The sequence below is a fragment of the Cherax quadricarinatus genome, chromosome 44 (genome assembly GCF_038502225.1).
Source record: "Cherax quadricarinatus isolate ZL_2023a chromosome 44, ASM3850222v1, whole genome shotgun sequence".
Taxonomy (NCBI): Eukaryota; Metazoa; Arthropoda; class Malacostraca; order Decapoda; family Parastacidae; genus Cherax; species Cherax quadricarinatus.
The window spans coordinates 3,234,561-3,247,237 of NC_091335.1; the positions used below are offsets into that span (position 1 = coordinate 3,234,561).

The 12,677-nt window shown below is 37.0% G+C and overlaps 1 protein-coding gene across 2 annotated transcripts in view; it reads left to right on the plus strand.

The window, feature by feature from the left end:
• The window catches only part of LOC128697576 (germ line transcription factor 1), a 67,187-nt gene that overhangs the window by 40,874 nt on the left and 13,636 nt on the right, over nucleotides 1-12,677 (plus strand). For both annotated transcript variants that reach the window (XR_011393138.1, XM_053789376.2), the window contains exons 10-14: nucleotides 1,413-1,559; nucleotides 3,223-3,452; nucleotides 3,578-3,772; nucleotides 5,852-6,003; nucleotides 10,923-11,040. Coding sequence is in view for 1 of the 2 variants with exons in the window: in XM_053789376.2 (XP_053645351.2) it covers nucleotides 1,413-1,559; nucleotides 3,223-3,452; nucleotides 3,578-3,772; nucleotides 5,852-6,003; nucleotides 10,923-11,040 (842 nt within the window). In the remaining variant the exon portion in view is untranslated. The remainder of the gene's footprint in view (nucleotides 1-1,412; nucleotides 1,560-3,222; nucleotides 3,453-3,577; nucleotides 3,773-5,851; nucleotides 6,004-10,922; nucleotides 11,041-12,677) is intronic.

Sequence of the window (12,677 nt, forward strand, 5' to 3'; positions counted from 1 at the left end):
TCACTTTCTAGATTGCATTTTCACATTAATTTTAGATATAATACACCAATATATCTTCTCAGGATAGTACTGTATATCTTTATCCTCCTTGTTTTTATTATAAAACAGTTATTTCCATGTAAAACATGGGACTTCTCTTCAAAGGTTGTGCTCATATCAGACATTATTTCAGCCTTAATCCCAGCCAAGTTGAATTACAATTGACTACTGACTGGTAGAAAAAACCATGGCCCATGTAGATTTTAATGTTAAAAATATACTGTACTGCACTTCATGTATACACAACTACAGTAATATTATATTTTTAAAACTCTTAACAAGAAAAATCATATACAGTGGAACCTCTGGTCATGAACGCTTCCGAACACGAACAGATTGATTTTTTTTGCATGTGCAACGAACACATAATCGGATGCTGAACAAACACAGCTGCGCCAATTTTCACATTCCGCACCATTTTTTTGTACGTGATAAGTTTCCCCACTTCCTGTTGTTTGTGTACACCTGACTTTGTTATTTAAATTTTTTTTCTCTATTAAACTGTGCATTATTTTGTATAATTAAGGATTTTTCAAACTTTGATTATTTTTTCTATGCTTAACCCTTAAACGGTCCAAACGTATATATACGTTCACTTGCGTAGCACCCCAAATTTTTTGAGGAAAAAAAATCCTTTCTTTTAAAAGGAAAAAAAGAGCATATGGTTCCCAGGCATCCCCCAATTATTTTAATATGGCACACAGTGAGTGCGCACACCCATTATCTCATGTCTAGGTGACTCAGGCTTATTGTGGCAATGTTGAATGAATGACAAAGAAAACATATATATACGCTTGGACCATTTAAGGGTTAAAACTTAAAAAAAAAAAAATAGTGTTTACAGTGAATGGTTCGTAGGGGTCTGGAATGGACTCGTGCAATGTTAGTTTTCTCTGTTGTTCAAGGTTGTTTCAGTGTTATTCAAGGTTTTTACATTTAGTTTACTATTTCACTGTGCATTCTATAGTATAATTAGCTATTTTTGTGCTTAAAAATCTTAAAAAAACAACATTTACATACAGTTCGTAGGGATCTGGAATGGATTAATCGTATTTTCATACAATCCAATGGGGAGATTAGGTTCGGGTCACAACCAGAGTTTTGGAATGAATTATGGTCATGACCAAAGGTTCCACTGTAGTACAATACTGTATACTGAAAGAAATGTATTGTAATATTTTCTTTAGTGGGTAAAGAAAATGAAAAAGATTTGTAGATGTCAACCAACTTCTTAAAACAATAGAATTAAGCTGTTGGCTCACTCCATTAGGAAGTTGACTCTGTCTCTTGTGATTTAGTATAAAAATACCATTGGAACTCATGCAAAGGAAGTTAAATATCTTATTTCAATTGTAGTTTCCTTTTTTATTCAGGAAAAACAACAGCTGCTCACTTAGTGTGTAAAGAGCTGGGCTTTGATGTTGTGGAACTGAATGCATCAGATGCACGTTCTAAGAAAACTTTAGATACTCTTGTGTCAGAACTGCTTTCTAACAAGAGCCTTGCAGGATATATGTCAGGTAAGTTTGTACTGTATTGCTTTTCTTTTTGTATTTTTTAGTGAGATATTGAATGTAGCAAGAGTAATTGTGTGTTTTAGTGTAGCACCTAGATGATATAAAACATTGAACATAAATAGTATTATCTTTTACTGTAGTACCTAGCTGATCTGAGACATTCATCATGCAGAATGGAGATAAATGAACTGGGAAATATAAAGAGAAAGAAAAAATCCTTTCCCATGAAAATAGCTGAAAGCACTGAATTTACATCATTTGGAATGCTGAAGAATTAACCCGTTCAGGGTCCAAGGCCAAAAACTGAAGTGGTGCCCCAGTGTCCAAGAATTTAAAAAAAAAAAAAAAAATTATTTTTTCTTATGAAATGATAGAGAATCTTCTTGTGAAGGTAATAAAACAAAAAGTACGAAATTTGATGGAAAATTGATGAAATTATGCTTTCGCGAATTTTGATGTGTCAGCGATATTTACGAATCGGCGATTTTGCCGACTTTGACTCCCATTTTAGGCTAATTATATTATTCCAGTCGACCAAATTCTTAGCTATTTCACTAGTATTGCTTCTATTCTATTGATTGAGCACAAGAAATTGCCAAGTCAACTGTTTCAGCTACAAAATAAAGTGATCAGAAATTGGTAATTTGGCCAATTTAACACAAAGTTCAAAATATTCCAATTTCAAAATAGGGTCCAGAATAAACAATGTAGGTATTCCTGGCACTAAACTAACATTTCCTCTGTTCATTAGTTACGTTTTGAGGCTTTACAAATAAATTCCATTTTGATTTTTTATTCACATAATGAATTTTTATTCACACCAAAAAATAGAAGATTTACTGTTATGCAATATTGTAATAATTGTATAAATATCATCACCACATTTTTGAATGTATATTAGACCCACCAGCTGGCGTGTATTAGACGTGTGACGTTGTTTGTTTACTCTTGAACATCGGCAAAAATTTAACATTTCTGCTACTTTGAGCTCAGTTTCAAGCCATTTTCAGTGCTAAAACCAATCAAAATCATCTCTATTTCTGTAATATGTCTTCCATTCTATCAATTGAGACCAAGAAATCACAAATATAACTATAAAAAACATATGAAAAAACACTGCAAAGTCACTGTTTTAATTGAAAATCATGGTCTGTTTTTTTTCTCTCATTATACACAGTGCGCTGCAGGATTTGTTTTATGTGGTGCACACATACGACATAGATGTATTCTCACATATCTAGGCCCAAATGTACCACTCACAGTTTATCATAGTGAGCTGAGCTCATGGCGTAGATCTACGGTTTGGACCCTGAACGTAAAGCCGTAGATCTACGGGACAGACCCTGAAAGGGTTAAGGGGAATATTATTAAAGTGTCCAAGTGGAAAAACAATAAATAAAGGAAATAAAAATTAAGCAACATTTATGAGGTCTTTCAGAAAAACCAGTTATCCAACCAGATAGCCATCCCAAAGCCCTCCAATATAGAAATTCTGGCACCACCCTTGCCTAGTAATGGCCAGTAAGTTCACTGCACTGCTCATCTGTTTGTATGTTCTATTGGAGAATAATTTTAGCTACACTTATTATAAAATAGAAGAAAGAAGATAATTTATTCATTTAAAAGGACTTAATATTACACATTTAACCTCTGTTATATTTTATAGGTGCAGGTGACACAAGTCTCACTTCCAAACATGCTCTTGTCATGGACGAAGTGGATGGAATGTCTGGTAATGAAGACAGAGGAGGAGTACAAGAACTAATTGCTCTGATGAAGAAATCAAAAGTACCCATCATTGCAATGTGTAATGACCGAAATCATCCAAAAATAAGATCATTAGCAAATTATTGCTTTGATCTAAGGTTTTATAAGCCAAGGATTGAGCAAATTCGGGTTAGTTTTCATAACAGCTTAGAAGAAAAGTGATTGCATCTGGTATAGAAAGTTCATGCAAATTGCTCATTTTTGACTTACATTTTTAAAAAAATTTGAAATGCTTATACTGATATCTTTTACAGGGGCCAATGATGTCTATCTGTTTCCGTGAAGGTGTCAAGATCAAACCTGATGCTCTGGATCAAATCATCATTGGAGCTAATCAAGATATTCGACAGATTCTGCACCACTTATCCATGTGGTCTGTTAATGCACAAACTTTGCAAGTTGATGATATGAAGAATGAAGCGCAAAAAGCTAAAAAAGATTTAAAAATGGTAAATGAGTGTAGTATGAATTGTTTTATTCTATATTTTTCATGTAATTTGTGATGCTGCACATTCTCTCAGAACTCGCTGAAGGTGTGGCTACAACAGGTATGGATCCAAGTAGCCTGTTGTGTTTTCCACCACCACCAGTGGTTACTTTACAAATGTTGTGTTACTTATCCATCACTATACTCTGCATGAACAGGGACAAGGACATGCTTAACAATGTAAGCATGTAGTTCAAAACCTCAAAACAAGTGTGAGAGAGATATAGGTTCAATCTTTCTTTTAACACATCGGGTGTATCCCACTGAGGTGGGGTGACCCAAAAGGAAAAACGAAAGTTTCTCCTTTTACATTTAAGAATATATACAGGAGAAGGGATTACTAGCCCCTTGCTCCCGTCATTGTAGTCACCTCTTACGACACGCTTGGCTTATGGAGGAAGAATTCTCTTCCACTTCCCCATGGAGAATATAGGTTCAATATAAACATTAAATTTTAGGCCCTGATTAAATCAAAAGTACTGTACAGCCTCTCCTCACTTAGCAACGTGCTCGTTTACTGACAACTCGGACTTACGACGGGCTCTCTGACCAGTATGCATACCTAAATAATGTATGTTAGAGCTGATTTTCTCTTTTCTGTTTATTACAATATACAGTACACTGCTGTATAAGGATTTAAAAATATACCAGAAATGTTATAAATAGTGCAAAGGTAACAATAAAACAATATCAGAAATAGTTGACACAAACCCACTACCATTATGGTATGCTCCTCACTTAGCAACAAATTTTTTTACCGACATGGTCTTAGGAATGGAACTCTGTCGTTAAGTGAAAAGAGGCTGTATTTGTTTTGTAAGATTTCATACCTGGAGTATACCTGGAGGGGGTTTCGGGGGGTTGACACCCCTGCAGCCCGGTCTGTGACCAGGCCTCACAGTGGATCAGGACCTGATCAACCAGGCTGTTCCTGCTGGCTGCATGTAAACTGATGTGCAAGCCACAGTCCGGCTGGTCAGGTACTGACTTTAGGTGCCTGTTCAGCTCCTCCTTGAAGAAAGCAAACAAAACACAAATACAGTGGACCCCCGGTTTACGATATTATTTCATTCCAGAAGTATGTTCAGGTGCCAGTACTGAACGAATTTGTTCCCATAAGGAATATTGTGAATTAGATTAGTCCATTTCAGACCCCCAAACATACACGTACAAACGCACTTGCATAAATACACTTACATAATTGGTCACATTGGGAGGTGATCGTAAAGCGGGGGTCCACTGTATTATGTTATACCTCTTTTTTTTTATATATATATATATTTTTACCTCAATGTCCATCCTCCATCAAGGAAGGGTGACCTAAAGAAGAAAACATATTCACCATTCAGTTGCTGTCTTTCCAGAAGTGTGCTAACATCACAATACAGATTACCTTCCAACTGCAACATACTTCTTCAGAGGGCAAGCACTGCCCTTCCCACCTCCAGGACTTGAGTCTGGCTAACTGGTTTTCCTTAATCCTTTCATAAAAGTTAACTTGTTCACACTCCAATAGTGTGTCCATCAAAACCTACTTGTCTCCACTCACTTCTATCTAACAATCTTGCACAAGCTTGCTGGATGCTCAAGCCCCTATAACTCAAAACCTTATTTTCACTTTTTTTCTTCAAATGTTACTGGGAAGACTTATAACCTGTCTTCCTTCCACTCCAGATTTATAAACCCTCTTTACCATCCTCTCCCTCTATATTTGTTCAGTCATTCATTGGTGGCATTGTGAATTTGTACTCTTCTGCAAGACTGTCATCTGCTATATATATACAGTGGACCCCCGGTTTACAATATTATTTCATTCCAGAAGTATGTTCAGGTGCCAGTACTGACTGAATTTGTTCCCATAAGGTATATTGTGAATTAGATTAGTCCATTTCAGACCCCCAAACATACACATACAAACGCACTTACATAAATACACTTACATATTTGGTCGCATTGGGAGCTGATCGTAAACCGGGGGTCCACTGTATATATTTTTTTTTAAGTAATATTCTCTCATCCGTATGTCTTTGTCTTCCTACAGGGTCCTTGGGATGTGTGCAAAGCAGTGTTTACAGAGTCTGAACAGAAGAATATGAGTATTCATGATAAATCTGCCTTGTTCTTCCATGACTATTCTATTGCACCACTATTTGTTCAAGAAAATTATCCTAAAGTATCTCCTCATATTGCAAAGTAAGTTTGACTATTATAACGTGTAATTGTTTATCTTAATTTATGGAGGAGGGGGAATCAGCTCTTGGCTCATCTCTTTCTGCCAATCAATCTAAGTAAACTCATACATACATATTTTTTAACCCCTTTATGGTGTCTGCTTCCACTGTATTTCAGTTCAGTTCACTTCTTTGCCACTTTTGCTGAAGAAAAAGTTTTTAATATATCTGTGGTTCTTTATAATGCATATTTTTCAACTTTTCCCAATTTTTTCTTTATTAACCATGTGACTGTCACAAGCCCATTTCTGAAACTGTCATTATATGTCGCAAAATTTTTTGAAAAAAAAAAAAAATTCTTATGAAATGATAGAGAATTTTTTCCCGATGCTAATGACACCAAAAGTACAAAATTTGATCGAAAACTTACAGAATTACACACCCATGAAGTTAGCGATCTTGGCAATATACATGCATCAGCAATTTTGCCAACTTTGAGCCCTATTTTCAGCCAGTTCCGTTGTTCCAGCCGACCAAACTCATAGCTATTTCTTTAGAACTCCAATTTTTTTCCATCACTTGAGTACAAGAAACTGCCCATTTACTGATTTCAACTACCCAGTAAAGTGGTCAGAAATTGGCAATTTGGCCAATTTCATGCAAATTAAAAAATATGCCAATTTCAAAATAGGGTCCAGAATAAACAATGCAGACATTCTTGGCACTAAAATAACATATCCTCTGTTCATTAGTCATGTCTCCAGGCCCCTCTTATATTACTCTTGCTTTCTATTTTGATTTTTTATTCACACAAAAAATAGAAGATTTACTGTTATGCAGACTACTGCATTATTGTAAAAATGGTATAAATAATATCAGTGCACTAGTGAAAAAATATTAGACTCCCCAGTTGACGTGTATTGGATGTGTGGTGTGATTTGCTTACTCTTGAACATTGGTAAAAATCAAACATTTCCACTACTTTGAGCTCAATTTCAAGGTCGTTTTCCTTGTGAAACTAATCAAAATCATCTCTATTTCTGTAATATATTTTCCATTCTATCAAATGAGACTAAGAAAACGAGAATACAACTATAAGTACTGTAGGAAAATACACCTCAAAGTCGGCATTTTAATCCAAAAACACCGAGTTTTTTTTTTCTCATTATGCACTGCTTGCTGCAGGATTTTTTTTATACAGTGCACACTGACCCATTCTCTCACATGTGGGCCTACCAGCTTTCTCCTGCTTGATTTGAAGCCGCTAGAATTATTGAGTACATATACAGTGGACCCCCGCATAGCGATTTTAATCCGTGCAAGAGGGCTCATTGCTATGCGAAATGATCGGTATGCGAATGAATTTTCCCCATAAGAAATAATGGAAATCAAATTAATCCATGCAAGACACCCAAAAGTATGAAAAAAAAAAAATTTTTACCACATGAAATGTTAATTTTAATACACACAAACTGAAAAAGGCATGCACAATTACATGACACTTACTTTTATTGAAGATCTGGTGATGATTGATGGGATGGGAGGAGGGGAGAGAGAGTGTTAGTGTTTAGAAGGGGAATCCCCTTCCATTAAGACTTGAGGTGTCGAGTCCTTTTCTGGGGTTACTTCCCTTCTTCTTTTAATGCCACTAGGACCAGCTTCAGAGTCACTGGACTTCTTTCGCACAACATATCTGTCCATAGTGGCCTGTACCTCTCGTTCCTTTATGACTTCCCTAAAGTGTTTCACAACATTGTCAGTGTACAGGTTGCCAACACGGCTTGCAATAGCTGTGTGAGGGTGATTTTCATCCATGAAGGTTTGCACTTCAAGCCACTTTGCACAGATTTCCTTAATCTTTGTAGTAGGCAACTTCTTCAATTTCTCTCTCCCCTCCTCTGAACCAGTTTCCTCAGGTCTGGCCTCTTGCTGTTGAAGTTGATCTATCAGCTCATCAGTGGTTAGTTCTTCATTGTCTTCCTCCACCAACTCTTCCACATCCTCCCCACTAACCTCCAACCCCAAGGACTTTCCCAATGCCACAATGGATTCCTCAACTGGCATAATCCTCTCAGGGTTAGCCTCAAACCCTTCAAAATCCCTTTTGTCTACACATTCTGGCCACAGTTTCTTCCAAGCAGAGTTCAAGGTCTTCTTAGTCACTCCCTCCCAAGCCTTACCTATAAGGTTTACACAATTGAGGATATTAAAGTGCTCTCTCCAAAACTCTCTTAGAGTCAGTTGAGTTTCTGAGGTCACTACAAAGCACCTTTCAAACAGAGCTTTTGTGTACAGTTTTTTGAAGTTTGCAATAACCTGCTGGTCCATGGGCTGCAGGAGAGGAGTGGTATTAGGAGGCAAAAACTTCACCTTAATGAATTTCATGTCCCCATAAAGTCGCTCTGCCACGTCTGTAGGATGACCAGGGGCATTGTCTAACACCAGGAGGCACTTAAGTTCTAATTTCTTTTCAGTTAGGTAATCTTTCACATTGGGGGCAAATGCATGGTGTAACCAGTCATAGAAAAAGTCCCCAGTGACCCATGCCTTACTGTTTGCCCTCCACAGCACACACAAATTCTCCTTGAGGACATTCTTTTGCCTGAACGGTCTGGGAGTTTCAGAGTGATACGCTAATAAAGGCTTCACTTTGCAATCACCAGTAGCATTGGAACACATCAACAAAGTAAGCCTGTCTTTCATAGGCTTATGTCCTGGGAGTGCCTTTTCCTCCTCAGTAATGTAGGTCCTGCTTGGCATTTTCTTCCAAAACAGGCCTGTTTCATCACAATTAAACACTTGTTCACGTTTCAGTCCTTCACTGTCTATGTACTTCTTGAATTCCTGCACATATTTTTCAGCTGCTTTGTGGTCCGAACTGGCAGCCTCACCATGCCTTATCACACTATGTATGCCACTACGCTTCTTAAATCTCTCAAACCAACCTTTGCTGGCCTTAAATTCACTCACATCAGCACTAGTTGCAGGCATTTTTTTAATTAAATCCTGATGCAACTTCCTAGCCTTTTCGCTTATGATCGCTTGAGAGACGCTATCTCCTGCTAGCTGTTTTTCATTTATCCACACCAATAAGAGTCTCTCAACATCTTCCATCATTTGCGATCTTTGTTTCGAAAACACAGTTAAACCTTTGGCAAGAACAGCTTCCTTGATTGCCTTTCTGGTGCCCACAATAGTAGCGATGGTTGATTGGGGTTTCTTGTACAACCTGGCCAGGTCGGCGATACGCACTCCACTTTCATACTTATCAATGATCTCTTTCTTCATCTTTATTGGAATTCTCACCCTTATTGCTGTAGGGTTGGCACTAGAAGCTTTCTTGGGGCCCATGGTCACTTATTTTCCAGATAAAGCACCGAAAACAATGTAATAATACGAAATGTTCCGATTGTATGCTTGGATGTTACCGCGGAGGCTGGCTGGTAAACAATGGCACGGGCGGCACATGTGAGGCTGGCTGAGGGCGCACATTGGACGCGTCTCAGACGAACAGCGGTGAGCGGGTTTTTGAGCGGTATGCGAGGCAAAATTTTTGCGATTAAAGCGAGCGGTATGCGGATTAAACGTTATGTGATGCCAACGGTATGCGGGGGTCCACTGTATACATGTCCGAAACACTGACTCGTAAGATGTATATATATGGCTGAAACAATCGAAGTGTTAATTCCCAGGAAACAACCTATTCTCGTCTATGCCCTTGAATACTTTGTATGTCACAGTCAAGTCCTCTCTCTCTCTATTTCTCCAGTGATAAATGGTTTAACACTTTAAATCTTTCTTCATTGGTCATTCCACATAACTAGCAACAGTATAGACTATGTACCTGTTTCATATAGATGATGCAAATCTCAAGAATGGGTCTGTCCAAGTATTCTTGTGACTGCCTACTCTTCTTTCCAGCAGTTTGTTTCCTCATGATTTTGGTATCATTCACAAACAAGGATATGTTCATTTTATGTTGTCAGGTTATTAGTATACACTCTGACAAATTTAGTTTTCTTATTCAATCCTTTGCAAAGACACATGGCTATTTTGTGTATGACAACTTTAACTACTGGATTAATTGTCCACAACTGAAGCCTTAATAATGGCATGTTCCTGGAGGTAATAAATTTGAATAATTCTGAGAATAATGTGTTATCATCCATCCACTTTGGTGGTCCTGTATTGGTCTTAGTTCAATCTACTGTCAAATCTTGCAATATTAAATTTGTTGAGGTAATACTTCTTGATATTACTGTATCTGATCGTAGTGTTTCTACCATTATTCTTGACATTTTGGTGCTACCATATTGCAAACTTATGCTGTCTTTTTGTAATTAGAAAAATCTTCATCTGGACCAGCTGGTGTGATGGTGAAAGATGCCTTGGGGAAGGTGGATGCATCAGCACTATCTGTTGACCAGTTAGCAAAGATCTATGATAAGGTGTTTGTGGCTATGATGAGTAAGTTCTATCCTTTGATCGATAAAATGACCTTGATTTGTGATTTGCATCTTAGTATGATTCTTCTGTTGCCCAGTTACATAGGCCTTTTAGGAGTGTGATGCATCAACAGTGTAGATTGCATACTCCTTGCTCATGGTCTGATTATGTAGAAGCCTGCAGAGCAGTTGTGAACAAGTTATTAAAACACAAGGTAGAATACTACAGGGGGGAAAAATTGAATCTTGTCAGGGTGATCAGGGGCTCCTGTCCACTCATTTGAATGACCTACTTAGGGCTGGATAATCATTGACCTACTGTATATTATCTTGTTGCTAGAGAAAGAATGCACATTACTAATGTTTTGAAGGTAAAGTACTTTTTATCCTTGTTCTTCTTTACCATGTGTGAATTATGTACTTGCATTTGGTGTACATGGTGAGAAAGTCATATTCCTTTCGACATTTTTATTTACTGCCCTTGATCTCTTGACAGAGGTAATCGCCGAATCACTTTGGAGCAACTTGCCAAAACAGCTTGTAGTCTGGCAGATGGAGACTTAATTGAGAAAGCTATTAGGTCTGTCAATGCATGGTCACTCCTTCCTACACAGGTAATATTAAGTGAGAGTATTGGTGTGATATTAAGCCAGAGATTATGCAGAAATCGTGTAGAACTAGCCCTGATCTTTTTATGATGCCCTTCCAAATTGCTTACTATACCAAACAATAACTATCATCCATCAGTGTATATATTATCATCTGGCATGTATGTACATGTCAGATGATAATATATACACTGATTATTATTATTATTATAATCAAAAAGAAGCGCTAAGCCACAAGGGCTATACAGCTATATACACTGAAAAATATCAGCTCATAGTATTTCAAGAACTTAAATTTTGCCATAAAAAAGACAAACCCATAGAAAACATGTGCATTGTTAAACTGTTGTCCCATGTTTGTTCAAGTATCTCAGATAGTCATCTATTCTGGCACAGTTATCTCACATTATCCATTCTGGATGTTTGTAAATGAGGCTGAGGTACTGAATTAAGACTTAGAGTGCAAGCAGCCAACACTTCATTGAGCTTTGTAATAAATATAATAATTGATGGGTATAATTACTTTGAAAAGGTATTACCCATTATTTTTCAGTTGTCAAGATTAAAGCTAATATAGAAAACTTAACTCTTAAGCTGAATGTATATAATATTTGGGGTAAGGATACAAATTTTGTAATATGTTATATACTCACCAGTATTTTGACTAATAGACATTTAGGTGAGATATCATTTTTGGTGCAGTGGGAGACGACCGACTTGTTGAAAAAAAAATAAAACAAATATAGGGTACAATTCATCATCTTAGTGGCATCTGGGGAAGTGCAAGAAAAGAAGGAAGCTGAGAGGTTTTTTGTATATTTTTTATTTTTTTTAAGGATAATTTCATGAAATTGTGTTTCCCAGTTTTTTTGTATTCCTAGATTGTAATTCTTTTTTTAATTCCCACCACATACTTGCTTATATGAATACTTATTTGTTATTATCTGCCTCATAAGTTTCGACTTGTATTGCTGAATAGTTAGCTTCTATTGTGTCATACTCTAATGCATTCCTTTTATTTTATTATTTATATTGAGGAAGTGATTCTTAATGTCTCATTTGCTTGCTAGAGTATGTAGCTTCCATTTGTGACTTGTTCCAAGTCCTTTCCTGGAAATGATCCTGCCCTTGTCTACCTTATCTATACCCTGAGTTATTTTGTATGCTATGATTATGTCTCTCCTTTCACAACTAAGCTATAAATTGTAAATAAAACTGGATAAATCATTTCACTCTGTTCTAGACTAATATCACATAAGCAATGAAAGGGAAGAAAGTCAGCAGTTATTTCAGGTGACAGTCAAGGTCAAATTAAGTTACCTGGGTTTTTTATTTACCTGTGAATGTACAGGCTAAGAGCTATTATCATGCCTTATCTCATTTCAAAGTCTGGCCCTCTCTTAAGATATAACCCTCCCTTCCCCCTCCAGGATGCAACCCACAGGAGTTGGCTAACACCCAGGTACAGTACCTATTTCCTGCTTCCTCAGGATTCAACCTTGGTCCTTTGGTTGTGAAAGAAAGGCACTACCAGTGAGCTAACAACTTCTGACCCTCTTCCCTTCCTAACAATGTGTTTTCCCTTGGTTATTTCTTCAGTGTCCATAAAGTTTCTCAGGTATTTTTGTTTTTATAGTGTATCA